The following is a 17,492-nucleotide window of genomic DNA, read 5'->3' on the forward strand; positions in this document are numbered from 1 at the left end:
TTAACTTTGACACTATAATGTGTCCTTTTGTACACAGCATTAAAAAAACAAATATTACAAATATTTGGCAACTCATTTAATCAGAAAATCAATTCAGTTAAAATCTTTAATCAATGTTGTGAAAGACTGTTATTGATAAAATGTGGAGAAAGTTTCATTTTTGTTCTTAATGTTTATTTTCAAAAAACCCCCTTAATCCTTGTATAACTCGTAATTGATTGTTTTAAATGTACCCACAGTCATTTGATATTTGGCCTCGCTGAAGGTCTCCGTTACTTGGACTAAATGTCGACATTGGACTCCAGTCGGTTCTCAATGTTAAAGTACTCCAGGAGGGCGGGAATACTGTGATTATAGGTGCAGCTACAAACAGTAAGGAGATAAATCAGTCCGGGTTATATTAGTCTGATAAGCTGAACTACTGTCTTGTAAAAAGTGGTTTTGATATGCAGTACTGTTGGATTGGACAGAAATACGTTAGTATCTATGTTTATTGATACCTGCGGCTTATCATCATTTTTGTGGAACTATGTGCTCAACGATATGAATTGAGAGTGATTCGACCATGTTGAAATGATAATGATGCATTGACCCAACTCATTTGGCAATAGTGAGCTAACAGGAGTGAATTTGGAAAAAAATATGACAGTAATGAGTCAATGAATCACAAAATGGATTTGACAGCAGTATTACACTGATATGAGTATACAGAGAATGGGGAATTTCAAAAAGAAACTGACAACAATAGTGAACCGATAATATTGACAGCAATGAACTGACATTGTTGAATACTAGCATAGTGAAATGACAGATTGGGATTATAAATTCAAAAAATTAATCAATCGTACTGTCTTGCAATTTCCTCTATATAAGGAATCATAGAACTAGCATCTGCCAATTGCCATGTTTTCGATATTGTAGGAGTATGTTTTTGTCACCTACGTCATTTCTAACGCGGGTGTTACGCACATGGTGTTACACGATTTGTACGACCATATAGAGTTATTATATTACATGTATGATTCTTTAAAGCCCATTCTTACATGAACATGTGTGTTTATTAAGGCGATATGAAAGCAAGGAGAGCGTGTACATACAGGGAGCTTAAGCTTCCCCCAATCCCTACAATGAAGCAGTACCTAGCAGAGCGGGATGCAAGGTATGTTAGTCTAGTAACTGATCGTGTTGTCATACAAACTGGTAGAGCCCGGATGGCTTATATTGGGGTGGGTATTTTCTGCAATGATTTTAAGCGTTTTTTTGTTCATCGTTTTTTGAAAATTTGTTGCCATTTATCATTAAAAATTAGGGTGTTACTTACGATTTATCTTAGTTTAAGGATTTTTAATCCGTAATCACAAAGTTCCGTTAAAAAATATAATGATACTTAAAAATGTAATTAATAAAAATCTAGACAATAAAGTGGAAACGAAGTTATGAATCTTCGACACATAACTTTTATCAAATTTTATGTCTTCGCGATATAATAAAGTAATATCATACAAAATACAAAATCCCTCAGTATCCAGTACGTTATTAATCATTATATATACTTAAGTAAGTAGGTGTCTATACCCCACGCTGTAGACCTGTACTTTTGTCCATAATAATCTTTGTGTGTCATATCTTTATGTGTTAATCCTTTAGAATAACTCTTACTGAATACTTGGCGATCTAAAAGGTTTATTTAAAATCACTGTGATGTAATGCGTACCGTAAAATCATTTGGCAAAATCTAATATCATTTGATTTATCACTTGGATTGAATCCGTACATCAATATTCATGTTACGTCATCAATTACCAAACAGAACGCTGTGACATTTGTTGGTAATGGAATAAAAGCTGAATACATGCGACTCTACTTTTATCTGTTTCCGTTTTTGTAATTGTGCGATCTAATATGGAAACACGAAGAGCTTATAGCGGCTGTACAGTGAGGGAACTAAAGTTACCTCCGATTCTTACTCTGAAACAATATCTCGCAGAACGGGAGGCAAGGTTAGTTGATATATAGTATACGGAGGATTGTGAGGGTTACAGTTGGGTGAAATTAAGAATGTCGCGGTGGACATTCGGAAAAAAGGGGGATGTGCAATAATTTTCGACAGGGAAGAGTAAGGAGAGAAAATAAATGTACAAGAAATACAACTAATTTGTGATGCGGCATAATACAGATCTGTAATGGAAGCTAGACGTGTATTACTAGAGACCAACGCAGCAAAAAATGTCAGAGATATGCATAGAATAAAATATAATATACCGTGACAAATGATAAAACGAAAGAAAAAATAAAAAAAAGAAAAATCGGGGACGTTTTCTTTGGCTCATTATTTGTAAAGTGAAAAATTGTTTTCACCATATTTTTGGTTCATATTTAATAATAACGGTTTGTTGTATTAAATCATTATAACGATGTTGACAATCTTTGATAATATCGCAAGAATGTGTTCTTCAATATCTCAAGGGTGATATATTTATTGACAAGGCTATGATAGCGACAAATATTTACCCTTTAATAATTTTCACACTTGGACGTTATCTCACTGCGTCGTAGACTGACCACGCGCTGCCCTTGACTTTAGCGTTATGATTTTGTTTGATTGAGCCTATTAAAGTTGTTGGTATCATTAATTTGAACATTCATATATATAACAGGATCCATGGGGGTACATATTTTAATATTTTCTGTGGTTTTTTATTTTTTTTTTTTATGTTCATTATTTCTTGCCTCTTTGGGTTTGAAGATTGCGTTATATATGGCTGACCTTATAAGTTTACACAATCTTTTGCTTAATTCCTGTGTGAGTGATGTTAATTGTTAGAGCTGTAATTTCTGTGGACTCTAAAATCGCCAGAACAATTTTTTTAACAATATTTCTGAATGCTATAAATTTCTTCAGAATTGTATTTAGCAGCTCTCAGCACTCTTCACAGCAACATTACTATGTTAACCATGACAATATATAACCATTTTGCGTTGCATCGACACGTTAATTCAGTACCGGTTTCAGAATCATGTGCTACATGTACATTAAGTCTAAGATGATGTTGAAGCTGCTAGGGATCTTTTGTTCTTTTCTGGTCTTTCACGTTGTGTTCTTCAATTTGTCTTTTAATGTTGTAGTAGAGATTGCTTTTATATGACTATAAACTACTAATTACAAACAAGCACAGACAGTGCATTAATTTCTTCTTTGAAAGTTACATTTATCGGATCTGTTATAAAAATATACTCTATAAGAAAGTAAAGCATTATTGACGCCTGAAGGGAAACTACCGGGAGCTAAACGACTTGGGTGAAACTTGTCATTAAAAAGAACCATTTTAGGTTGTGACGTCATTACCTACGATCAACTTACGACTTTTTGTGAAATCGACGCCTGGGAAGAGATTAATACTTGAGATTGCTTAATCAATTAAACATATGTTAAAAACTGCAACTGTGGAATTAGTAAGTTAAACTTTGTTAAAACAGGCTCTGTGTAATCCGTTATGTTAAATGCACTATGACTTCAGATGGAAAAAAAACTGCTTAAAGATGTTCTATTTGTGCCTCTTCAAGGAGTTATTTAGTCAAATGTTAACGCGCGACAGACCTAAAAATTTGATAAATATTCAAATATTTGATTTGTAGGGTATGGTAAATATATGCAAATATTTACAATTCAATAATTTGACACCACATTGTAGATGACCAAACAAACAGTCTTTAAATATTTGTTTTCAGATAATTGACTTCCAAAGCCCTCAACTGCATTTACGTGTCCATTCCTATATAAAAGCGTGTTTTATTGAAATTAGACGGTAATGTTTTAGAGAGAGTAATCAAGGGAACCAAGGTTCTAGCGGTAATCAAAAGAATATATTCCAGGGACAAAGACCAGACATGGAAAACAGACATTCACAACGAAGAACATAAAGTAAATAAAATCATACATACAAAAGCAAATGAGCAACTCGAACTCCACTAAAAACTGGGAGCATGGACCAGGTGCACCGGTAGTGTAAGAGTCCTCTGCTTTTCTAGAAACACACGCCGAAATTGTAGAACCATTGAAATTGCATTTACCTACATCCTGGATCTGCCATACTTTACATTTTCTTTCATTTAGAACCTTTTGCTTTCTTATGGTGGACTTTTCATTTAAGGATGCAAAAAAATAATTAAATAAACTCCGTGACATCTCACTCTTGAAAGTAAATGTGTGTTTGTCGGAGCTGTATATAGTAGTTATCCTGGTTCCCGGGACTACGTTCCATGTGTTACCTACTAGCCACTGTGACTGTTACATTTGTACATTGTATATGTGTAGCATTGTGAATATTGCGATCGGGAACCAGTCTATATAGTGGTTCATCAACTTTGTTTTGTTTTCACTTTATCATTTCATACCTGAATTTCTCTTAGCGTTCTGCTACATATGTTTTGTTCTGCAAGAATTCGAAGTCATGATTTGTTATCGCAACTATAAGGCCAAGAACAAATTCGTGTCTGTTTAAGGTTACATTGGATGAAAAAAGGTAGGTAAGTAAGTATGCAAAATCATTTTATTTTTTTAAATTATTTTATATATAAACACTTATGAGAGAAATTCTTGACGTTAGTAGTGCTTAACTCAAAAATGATAGTTTACCGATATTTCATTTAAAAATACCAATAAAATGAGTAGAACATATAGAGTAGGAAAGGTAACCTTAAACAGACATTTGTTTTTAAATCTGGCCTAAGTAAAAACTGAAAAGATGTGATTGATTAGTTACATCAAAAATTCCCCAACATTACATTATACCTAATGCCTTTCATTGTTCGATTGCATGCTATACATCAATGGCGTATTGTTTGTAACGAGTACACTACTGTGACATGCTACTAGAAATATTGAATTACTTCTGATACCAAAAAAAAAAATCTCTTGACTACCAGTGGACCGGTCAGAATCTTTTTTCTTGGTTATGTAACATCAAATCTAAAAAAGTAGATCTTCTCTGGATTGCCGATCACCGGGTCCTGGATATTAGGTTATCCATGGCTACTGTATTTCGTGCAATGGTTGAATATTCCGCGTGCCATCGTGTCCCGTGTAAGTTTTTGGTTGTCTTTGGCTTCTGGCCTTCATGTCCTGGGTAAGCCTTCGGTTGTACAGCCACCAGACTTCGTGTCCTTGATATAAGGTTTTCAATGACTAATGGTCTTCGTGCCCGGGATAAGTCTTCGGGTATACTTGGCTACTAGCCTTCGTGCCCTGGACAAATCTTAAGTCGTTCCTTGCTACTGGTCTTCGTACTATGGGTGAATCTTTGGTTGTCCTTGGATACTGATCTTTGTGCCCCGAGTTAGTGGTTGATTGTCTGTGATTATTGGCCTCGTGTCCAAGATATTAGGTTGTCCATGACTATTGACCTTCGTGCACTCTGTAAGTCTCTAGGCTCATTCGGTATTAGTTACTATGTTACGTCCATGGAATTTTTGTGTTACCCGTCTTACTGTACACAAGAAAGCATTATTAATTCAAGGTGTATTTATCTCCATCTCGAACTATGCACTTATGATATCTCAAAACTGGTGTATGTAAATACACGACACTTACATTCCGAATGATTAATTTTAGTAAGTATTTATTTCAAAGATATCTTTCTGACAATAAATCATGAGACAGGAAATGTATTCGATATCGTACCCCTATACCAATAGATACAGCCAGGTAGTAGATTATTACGAACATATTATGAACGCACTTTGGCTCACTATGTATACGTCTGTATTAAAGTAAGTTCATTGCCTACCGGCTTGTTTTTTTTTATTAATCCATTAACCGGTACGTATCGACCTTCGCTAATTCTATTTCCGGTTCGTCTGGTACGTCGTCTGACGGAACACTAGTCTATGGTATAACTAGAACGTAGTGCATTTGTACTCCAATGCTTAACATAACTAATGGCTTGGTGTTAGTGACATGATTGACTATATAAAAGTTAACAAAAACAAAACAAAAAGAAGTACAATGAAACTTTGAGTCTAAAAAACGCAGAAACCTGCAGATCAGTTTAGTTAGAACCAGACCTTTTTCCTTAAAATTAAGTACTAACGATATCGTTAGGCTGACACTTATTTCTTGTTTTATCACGAAAAAACATTCGATGTCACACTACTATGTCATACTATTACTCTGTCAAACTGCTATTATTTCACACTACTATGTTAGCTTACGACGTATAATACTTTGTCATATTAGTGTTTTATTCTGTTATATAATATTTCTATTTTTGTGTCAAACTACTACTACATGGTATGTCATATTAACATGTCAAACTACTATGTCATATTACGAACTTCTATATCACTCTACTATAGCATACTAATTTGTCATACTGTCATGCCAAATACTGCGTCATACTACTTTGTCATACTATTATGCCAAATACTGTGCCATACTACTTAGTCATATTACTCTTATGTTAAACTGCTATAAATACTACTATAATATCAATGTTGCATGCTACTTTGACATATTACTTTGTCAAACTTCTATGTCACACTAATATGTCATTCTACTATGACATACTACAATGTAATATTACTTTGCAACACTGTCTTATCTCTTTGGGCAATACTGCCTTATCTATTCGGGCAACACTGCCTTATCTATTCATCTATTTGGGCAGAACTGCCTTATCTATTTGGGCAAAACTGCCATAGCTATTTGTCAAAAACTTTGGCAAAACTGCTTTATCTATTTGGGATGTTTTCTTCTTCATATAATGCAAAGCAAAACGTGTGGGTTACGCGCATTGTCTCCCACAGATTTTGATTCACGTGTTTATATTCCCTAGGCGTTGTTGCATGTTTTTATTGGGCAGTTGTCAATTGTCAAGTTTACCTTTTTGACTTAGCGTTTTAATTGTTATCGATGTACATGTCTTTGATCTAAAGCCAATTTTCTATACTTCAGAAAAAATAAAATTGATAATGACGGTGCATGTGACATAATCGTCAACTCAAATGGTATAAAGCAAAGTTATCATTAATTCAAAGTTTATCTGCTCCCGGTTGTGCTTAACACTAGTACTGATAATTGGTGTATGTAAATATAATTATGACTTTGGTCGCTTTGAATAATAAACTACTGAATTACATTTTTGCATTTGGGAATAGATACATGTATAAACCAGTATATAATAAACTGTAGCAAACAAAGTTAAAATCATGTTTTATAGAGTATACATTGACTTTAGATCAGAATAAACAAGACAAAGAGACCAGTAAATAATACCGACAGATATTAATGTGCTTCACAGTTGTCACAATACTTTGCAAACTTGTGGGAGCTTAACATAATGGACTTTTATTGGTTTTTGAGACTGTTTACTTCGATTAACGGTATTGTTTAGTGTTTATCCTGGAAAGTAATTGTAATAATTTGCTACAACAATATATCTGGGTTGGGCTGATTATTGGTTTTGTGACGATTGTAAATTATGAGAATGAGTAGTGGTGATTTCTGGGTCTAGTTCCTTTGCAGGGGGTGTCTTTCTTAATACGAGTTCTGAGGAATATTCAGCAGTATTACACTGTACGTTTGTAGTCGGACACATTCAGTGTTCAGTTCAAGTCTGTAAGTGTGGCTCGTACACTTGATGTCGGTGTGAACATATTCAGTGCTCAGTTCGAGTCGGTAAGTGTGGCTTGTATGCTTGTGGTCGGTGTTAACATATTCGGTGCTCAGTTCGAGTCGATAAGTGCCGAGTCGAGTCGTACGCCTTATTGTGGTTCGGTGTGGACACTATCGGTGTTTAGTAAGAGTCATTTGGTGTGGCTTGAATAATTCTGGTTGGATCTGGACATAATCAGTATTCAGTCCCAGTCATTTAGTGTGGCTGCTTGTTTTAGTTCAAGCTCCTGTATATATAAAAAAACCTAAAAATTGAATGAACGATTATATGATATAATGATTGCATGATTTCGTGGGAAAGATGAAACAACTTTGTACAGAATCGTTATTATCAATGGTGTTGTAACCAAAATGCAGGAAGTAAAAATTGATCGTTAATCTAATCGGAGGTAACCATTGTACTTTGCTAAAAATTTCTAAAATCAAGTTGCAATGGAATGGATTTAAATAAAATAATATAATAAATGGGAACTCATTAGGATATAAAATACCGATTCCATTTGAAGGAAGCTATTATACTCGAAACATACTTATCCCATTCACGGGATAATAAGATTTGAACCGTTCTTCAATAGATGTTTTCTTAAATTAAATATCTCAAGTAGAATTAAAGAGTATAACTACTTTTTCATAAAGACTAAAATGTTCTATAGAAGAAGTGACATAGCTTAAAATGTCTGAAATTAACTTATTCTTTGGTTTGTCATGGGGTGGCAGATGTGTTATTGAAGAAGTTCGTTAGATGCAATGCAATCAAGACTTGGCGATGCGTGCTGCTTTTCATCAAATCCTTTTATGGAATGAAATATTGCTCCCTAGAATAAAAGGTCCACAGTGAACTTTCTCGAGCTTTATTGAGAAGAACAAAAACCGAAAACCTCACTAAGTTCAGGACTTATATAATTGAATGGCGACGAAGCGATGTGTATAATTCTTACTTCAGAACAATCATTGTTCACAGTAGATTTGGTACATTAAGATGAGCGGTTTCAATTAAAGTTGGGTTAAGTTTACTACGATGATGTCGAAGTGAGTACGTCGTTACAGTAGTGATAAAAAAAAACTGGAATAATGATGGAAGAGTTAATGGAGTGTAAGACAAGCCGGAGTGTCGGGGATATGATGCAAGATCTGTCCTCTTCGGGCTATGATCTTCTGGACAAACTGTCTAAACGACGTCAATACGTCCGTTCACATGTGCGTGAAAAAACCATGGTCATGGGATTAGACCCTGTTGCTCAAAGTTTTTCTGATTCTGACGTCGATGAGCTCAAAATTTCAGGGTTTGGGTGAGTACTCAGGGTATTACAATTGGTTTATATGTTATTTTTCACATCTTTAGAATTTTACCTTATTTAATATAACTGTTCGGTTTTAAGTTTTCATTTTTGTTTTTTAGATTGTTATCAAAGACTTCGATCAAAGACAGTTTTCACTTGAATTAGTTCACTTATTGTCATTTTAGTCAACAGAAAATTTAAACTTCTTTTGTTTTTTTATTTGTACATATCTTTACACATTTATGAAAGAAGTGTCCCGAAACCCAAAAACGTGAAGACAATTAAGGGAAATAACGTACGTGTATAAGCATACATATACCAATCGAAGTGCTGCATGTAGACATTTCAATATAGATTATTGACGTAAGATACGAAATAACTGTCAATATGTTTTATGATACTACGTGAGCATTGGAAAGAGAACTATATAAAAGGACCGTTACATGTTGTTCGCACTGTTGGTGAGAAATGTTTTTGCATTTTATTACTTTGATCATAAGATTTAAAAAAAATTCATTTTGTTTTCCACAATGACATGCGTGAAGCTGTATAGTATAGGTAGGCAAGTTGTTTATCTTATAGAATTTTATTTTTCATTCGTTTTAATCAGCGTTTGATGATTCCGTAATAGGTTGATTGTATCATGGATGATATAATCTTTGAAACCTATTTCTTAAATTTTTCTGAAAATTTGAAAGACGGGTATTTATATTCACATTAATATTTTAAAGTGTAAAATCAGTGCTTTGTGCTAAACTTATATGTATTAAGTTTGGGCTGATAATCGTGGTTAGTTTTCACGTATTACGGAAGATACAAAGTTTTTGTTTAATGGGAAACAAGCACTAGAAACATATGTATCGACAGGTTCATTGAAATGACAGTATTTAGTGATTTATTCGGCCTTTTGTAAGACAATATGTTTACATTGTACCTGAGTATAAAAAAAATGGAATAGAAAGTCAGATTATTTATATTTAAGTCTGTCTTCTTACTTTGTGGGTCTATAGCGAGCTATGCAGACCCAAAGTCTGGTTTAAAACCGATCGTTACTAAAACTGTTGATTACCGGAAGTGAGTCCCATGCAGAGACTTCTAGTGTTACTTAAATGTTACTATTGATTTATTTTACGGGTTTTAAATCCATTTGACGTGACTTATGAACTAACATGAAATTATGTTGTATGTTAATATACTTCAAACAAGAAACAAAACCATGCTTTATCTCAACAAAAAAAAATGTTTTTAACTTTGTATCTTTGTGTTTATTTTAGGACTATTATAGTCAACATTCTTGATTCGGAATCTAAATGCAATTTACCGTTGCTACGAATTCCCCAATTCAAACATTTTATGCATGTACATAGAGGGAAACGTAACCTTGAGGTTCAGTCTGGCCCAATTCTTAAAGACAATTTGAAATTAAAACCTCGTTTGTTGTACATGACAGTAAAACGGTCGTGTTTTAACTAGGGGATCTGAACAGATTTGACTGTGTATATAATATATGTGTGTTGGTTTTATTGTTATTCCTATAGAAAAGTCGTATCGCAGTCATTTGCAAAATAAAATTCCCCAAAGATCAGCTTTTAGTGGAAATGGGGAAAATCTTGGATATTATCCACAGATGGTTACATTGAGAAGACCCAGTGGCGGATCCAGGGGGGGACCGGGGGTGTTAAATCATGAAAAACACTCACTTCGTGAACCTCACCGGTGATCCTGTCAAGATTTTTTTTGCCTCCCTTCCCTTACCTAAAACTCTGGATCCGCCAATGAGACCTGTCTTAATGACTCACGAACAGAATAAGATATGCTACAAAACAGTAAAATTCAGTCAGTCATCTGTTCGTTCATTTGTATTTTATTTTGTTTTCTTATTGTCCTTTAATTTGAGGACGTTTAGAAATTTAATATCGTTCTTGTAGGTTTTTAACTATACCTCTTTAGACCTTAACTGAGTTAGAAAGAGCACCATAGAAAAAATTACTAGTACATGCATAATAAATCGTGTAGGATTAACTCCGACGACTGGTTCTGTAGTAGGACGTTGTGTAAGATTGACTACGACGTCGACTAGCCCTGTAAAAGAATATCATGTAAAATTATATTCGACGACTAGTTCTCAAGAAGAACGTCCTGTGAGATTGACTCCGACTAGTAGCTCTATAGAAGGGTTTCGTGTAAAATTGTATCCGACGGCTAGTTATATAGAAAGACGACGTGTAAGATGGCCTCTGTCGACTAGCTCTCTAGAAGACGTCGTGTTTGCAAGATTTATTCAATCGACTAGCTCTATAGATGGACATCGTGTAAAAATTGTATCCGACGGCTGGCTTTATATTTGTATCTGACGACCAACTCTATAGAAAAACGTCGTGTAAGATTGACTGTGACGACTAGCTCTATAGAAGGACATCGTGTTAGATTGGCACCGACGTTTAGCTATATAGGAGGACGTCTTTTCTTTTTCTAATGCGTCCTTGTCCTAAATTACACCCCCATGCTATGATTATTATTAGAAACTTTGACATTTGCTTTCTGCACAATTAATTTTTAACAATTTAATATTCTATTTAACCTGCTGGGTTAATTTAATTTGTTTGTTGAGGTGCAAAAGTCTTCGTATTGATTAACAATTTACTTATATTTGAAGTTTGAAAAAGATTTGATAAAGCGATAGTAAGGGTGAAAACTAATACACCTCCTTTCAAATTAAAACAATTGGAGTTTAACAAAATAATGGCACCAATGGCGATCTGTCAGGTAAATATTTTAATTGTGTAACTTTTTATTTTAGGCCTTTTAGTACGCATACATTCATTACGTCCTTTAAAATCGCAGACAACTTCATTACCAATTACAATTTTATGCTTGTATCAAAAATTTAAAATCGATTCTTAAAGTGTTTTTATCGGAATGTAGAAGTGAATAATTCTGGATATTAATATTTTACATATGGCATTCAAGGATCATGTTTCTGTGTTTATAATGCATATCGTTTAATATTCATTCCACCTGAGTACTTTCAGAAAGTTTGGATGTTTAATGAAGTTGTTTGTTACACGCAATTATCAACGCATAAACTTTTAAATTGATTTTTCGACTGATATGATCAATTGAAATATAACAAGAATATAGAAGATAGTTATCTGTTGTCAATGCCTTATGGATAAGAAAGTGAAATGTACACACATTGATGTCTCCGCCTCTTTTGAAACTCCGAAAGTAATTGCTTGTACAATGACGGATATTGACAAGACAAAACATACGTTTCCAAGGTAAGAGTTTCCATGTCAATTCTGCCATTTTCTGAGTTAAGTTGTGTTGATTGTGGTTGTATGGATGTCTTGATCCTTAGGTTTTGGAATGTTTTGTTTACCTTTAAGGTATTCGGATTTTTTTCCCCTGTCATTGGTTAACCCAGAAGTGGATTGAAGCTAGATCCCGCTGATATCTTTCACAGCTTAAAATGTCAAATTGCTAGGGGCCAGTATATTAGCAGGGCTTTTGTCTAATGTATATTTTTCTAAGTTGGTTTTTCTACAGTTCCTTAAAGTTGTGAAAAATCATTACAGTTACTTTGTTTTTACCCTAAACCAACTGGTCACTCATAACTCTTTGGAAGAATGAGGAGGTGGGTTAAGTTGATTTTAATTTAAAAAATAACTCTCTAGTTTCTCATTCTAGACGTTTTCTTGTGAATTTTATTTCAAATAAAAATATTTGAGACCATTGGAGATTTCACCTATGTAAAGTAATTGAAGAGTATGTACTTTAAATAGTTTTATTCATAAGATGGTTACTCACAAAAGGTATTTTGAAAGGTAATGGCGCGTGTTGATGCAGATAGGACACGAGGAGTTGAACGGCAACCATAATATTCCTGATCGGTCGTCTTCTGTTATTTACTAACTATAACAATCCTTGAACCACTACAAGTTTAAAATCAAAAGCCAAGCAGCCACGAGCCGTTATATTGAACGAAATCATACGTACAAAAAGTGAAGAAAATGCAAGCCTTTTCTACAAATAATATAAATAACTGTGAACAATAGGCGTAAATTGTTTTATCATATTCTGTTTTTGTAGGTTGATGGAAAAGACTAACCTGGATAATAGAAGACCTCAGAAAATGTCGTGGTATGAAGATCCTAGGTCTGTTGGTAAACAGAATGCGGACTACCTAAAAAAACTTTCGAGTCTAAGGGAGAGTTTGTTTGATCAAGAGCAGACAAATCTGGCTCATGCCATAGAAAGACTTCGTGCTAAACAAAACAGAGATGCACTATCAAACAGACAAAAAAACAGACAAGTGTATGAAAATGCAGAAGCTAACGATAAAAAGTTTATAACGACTTTGGAAAAGTTTCGACAGAGTCGACCGAAGAAGTACCGACCGGAGTTACATCCCTTGGAAGGGAAACAGTTGATAGAGCCGCAGACGTCTCGGTCTGGTGACAAACACGATCAGCCAAGATCAGCTGATGAAAATGTCATAAAGAATAACTTACAGAGGCTGACAGCGCCGATCACACCAACAAGTAGCATACCAAATATTGGGAGGAAATCTCAAAAATCTACCCAACAATTAGTGTTAGAGACTTCTTCCTTTCATAGAAAGAAATCTTGTCTTAGTGCTGATAATTCCGATAAAAATCCCTTTAAACATGTACGGAAAGGTGCGCGGTCTCATCGAGTCATACGACCAGCAGATTTAGATGAATTGGAGTTGTCTCCTCAAGCAGTTAAATGTGAAAAACTCGGAGATCACGACAAACTCAACATGGATAAACTGAAGGAATATTATTGTATTTACTATCTACCGTCAAACACTCCGACAAATCAGGATGAAGTTCAATCTGAGGACGGCGAAACTGTTGCAAGTACGGTATCGTATACGGAAAAACCGAGAGAAAATAATGAATTCGAACAGGATAGATTTGGAAATAAATTTCCGAACGAATACTATAGATATAAACCGGGATATTTTGGTGCAAGTCAAAGAGTGCCTGAGCGAAAGCCGATGATACACCCGATCACGGGGAAGGCACTTATTACGAACATGGAAGACATTCGACAGCAACGTCTAAAAAGATTACATTTAAGTGAAAGTATAAATACTATCGAACCGGATTCTCATGAGGAAGTGATAGATCGAGTTGATGTAAATAGTCAAAAGAAGAAAATTATAGTCGATATGCCTGCCATAGTATTTAATGCGCCAACACCGGATGTGTCAGACGTTGAATTGCGCGCCACGCTATTAGCCAAAGCTTATAAACAAAATGAACTTCGCAAAAGAGAGTTGAAGAATTTAATGGACGATGTTAAGGAACTCAATAAAAGGTCAGATGACCTTGCCGGGCAGATATCAGTACAGAGACCTCTAGCGTAGAGATCGTGACCAAATTTGTGATGACGTAAGCGTTAGTTACTTATTTCCTAGTCTCGAAAATTCACGAGGAAATGTTAATAACAAAATATGATACAAACAATTCATATAGTGTCATATAGAAAAATCATTGTTAGTTGTTACAATTTCTCTGGATTTTTTTTTATCTTTTGTATTTGATTCTAAATTGGCTGTCAACATTAGGTGAAAAAAAGGTAAAAAACTTTTTATTCAACTTGAAGCGGGCCATGCAGATGACAACGTTGATATAGGACAAATTACATTTCTTTTATATCAGAATGGATTTTAAAACACTTTTGTATCTTCAGATGTAGTGGCGGATCCAGAGAGGGGTGCAGCGGTTGCCCCTTTTTATTGGAATTTTTTTTCATTTTCATGTGTTAAATTGACAAAAAATGGCAAATAATGTCATAGCAACCCCTTTTTCTGAGGAACCTCGGCTGGCACCCCTCTTTTTCTAAGTATCTGGATCCGGCCCAGAGATGGTTGCAAATGCAGTTCCAAATGTATGATTATTCAGCATTGCATGGAATTTAACAGACTCATTTTGCGATCATAGAAAACTTCTTGTCAACCAATTCTAATTTATTACCATATTAGTTCTTTCAACCTTCGGTCAAAATTACAATAGCGTATACTAGTAGGTGTGAAGTGTCAGTCTCTGTAAGAATCAAGCAGTTGGTGAAACATGGTATGAAAAAGCCCATCATTTTGATGGTGTAATTTGACTATTTGCACCATCAGAATCAAGGGAAAAAGACAATATTTTCCATATCATGTTAGTGCAATTAGTAATAATTTCATAGAAAAATGAAAATTTCAAGGGAAGATAACTGCCAAAAACCTCATTTTTTCTAAGATTCTATTGAAAAATTTCTGAGCAAATCCGGTGATGCAGAGATCAAATAATGGTCATTTCAAATAGAGAAAGTATCCTTGAGTGATATTTTATTGTCAGGTTGGTGGGTTTTTGACATGCATGTTTCTGATTTTTCGTATTTTGCCAGATTCTTACAAACACTTACACTTAAATGGTACAAAATTTAGATATTCTATAGAGTTGATAAATGTATCGATTTGACCTGTCATGTAGATCTAAATTTGGCTTAATAAATTAGTATTTACACTGATGTACAGCGTTTCCGTCCGTGTTTAAGGTTGATCATGCTTATAACACTACACATTTTTTTCATTTTACAAAATCATAGGGACATTTATATTTTCAATGAACTAATAATGTTTAAAATGATGTAAAAACGGTTTGATTATATTATCTTAAAAGAATTTTTTTAGATAAAACAATCACAAATACGCCTCTTTTAAGTGGAGATAATTAGCGAGAAAATGCTCTATAGAAATACAATGGGAATTTCAGTGTTTTTTCCAAGTTCAATGACCCCTCAGTTTTTCCTTTTTTAGATATAAAAGAATGTCAGATAAGTGTTCATTATACAGATTTTAAAGAAATTTCTTCAATTAGTTCTAGAAGTAAGTGAAACAGTGAAAATTACCTGCAGAGTCTTATATAAAATTTTATGAAAAATCGCATTTATTTAGGCTCAATTTTCTCGGAATGAAGTTCGGTGACCTATATTTTTTTCTTAAAATTTTATATTATGTCCGTTCAATGTCATCTTTGATAAAAATTAGGAAAATGTATCTACTTTAAAATATTAGCTATGATCTACCTTAAAGAGATAGTGCTATCAAATAGTTCATGCATAATTAGAAATGTATATCTCTTCCTGTCATGAATGGATTTTCGCGATTGATATAAGAATCATGCAGGCTATGAGTAAAATGGATACACCAAAGAATAATTATTTTTTAATTCCTAATCATAAATTACCTTTGACTTTATATTACAGTACGCAAAAAAAGACTTTTGAAATCATTTCTAAAGTTGATGAATAGCAAATACGCAATTTTTATGCCCTTCGTACCATTCAAAAATGATCTCACTTTACCTCATTTGTAAATGTATAAGTGTCTAGATACGTAAAAGGCATTTTCTACTTGCCTGACTTTGACATGAACATGGAAACTAGGTATTTATTTTACATGACAACACAAGGAGGCGCACTTGCCAAACGGACTACCATTGATCTCGCTTCATAATGTAAGACACAGTTGATTTGTCTTATTCTAACATAAATCAAAGTGCTGTTAGCACTGGAAGTTTTCGATTCCTGTGAAAAATGTAGCATGAACAAAATTTTAAAGATTGCATGATATAAAATAAAACTGGGACTATACTTTTGCATTTTTCGTATTATTTAGAACTGCTTTTTTTCCTCATACGTAGAAACTGAATGTCAAAAATTTTAATCAGATCCTATCGTCTCTGTTTTATCAAAACTTACTTGTTATTATTTTTAACAGAAAAGACAACAACAACCAGTCTAATTAAAATTAGACCTTGCATTGTTTTATGTTTGCAAGACGGAGGGGTAAATGTTAATTAGCAGTGGCGGATCCAAGGGGATGGGGCACCCTCCCCTTAGAATTGTTTTTTAATTGTTGATAAATTGTTCAAGATACTCTCAGAATGCAGGATTTGAAGTTTAATATTTCAACATTTTCTTTGGGGGGCATGCCCCCACCCCTAGCAAATACGCATCATGTCATAATCCTCACCGGTGACCCTGTCAAGAAATTTTTTGGGGCCCCCTTACCTAAAAATCTGGATCCGCCACTGATAAGACTACAACAAGAAAAATTTAAAATGTATTTATCACAACCACATTGCGAAAAATAGTTTGTTACCTTAGTAGGCAAGTACAGTTCAGATAACTTCGAAGGCAAGTACAATTTACCTTTCTACAGTAGGCAAGTAGAGCCCAGACTTGCATAGTAAGTTGTAAGTGCAGATCAATTTACCATAGGAGTTGAGAACAGTTCATATTTCAAAGTGGGCAAGACTAACATAGTAGGTAAGTACAGTTCAGATATCATTGTAGTTTAGTGCAGTTTAAATTACATAAGTAGGCAAGTACAGTTAAGATTTTCACAGAAGGCAAGAGTCCGAACTGACAGTAGGCAAGTACAGTTCCGGTTACCATAGTAGGCACATAGAGTCCAGACTTACATAGTAGGTAGTAAGTATTGATCAAATAGAGGAACT

The 17,492-nt window shown here is 34.3% G+C and overlaps 1 protein-coding gene across 8 annotated transcripts; it reads left to right on the top strand.

The window, feature by feature from the left end:
• The first annotated feature begins 328 nt into the window (after window positions 1-328).
• Window positions 329-15,498, top strand: LOC148600213 (uncharacterized). 8 transcript variants are annotated; one of them, XM_088559737.1, is made up of 2 exons: window positions 329-1,159; window positions 13,045-15,498. In XM_088559737.1, the coding sequence occupies exons 1-2, from the start codon at window positions 1,071-1,073 to the stop codon at window positions 14,348-14,350; spliced, it is 1,395 nt and encodes a 464-aa protein (XP_088415863.1). In that variant the 5' UTR covers window positions 329-1,070; the 3' UTR covers window positions 14,351-15,498. The 8 variants fall into 8 exon arrangements, with proteins under 8 accessions (XP_088415863.1, XP_088415862.1, XP_088415859.1 ...); XM_088559736.1 differs by lacking the exon at window positions 329-1,159 and adding an exon at window positions 1,690-2,000; XM_088559733.1 differs by lacking the exon at window positions 329-1,159 and adding an exon at window positions 5,749-5,769.
• Window positions 15,499-17,492: the final 1,994 nt, after the last annotated feature.

The sequence above is a fragment of the Perna viridis genome, chromosome 13 (genome assembly GCF_037379345.1).
Source record: "Perna viridis isolate PV_CMFRI_1.1 ecotype Kerala chromosome 13, ASM3737934v1, whole genome shotgun sequence".
NCBI lineage: Eukaryota > Metazoa > Mollusca > Bivalvia > Mytilida > Mytilidae > Perna > Perna viridis.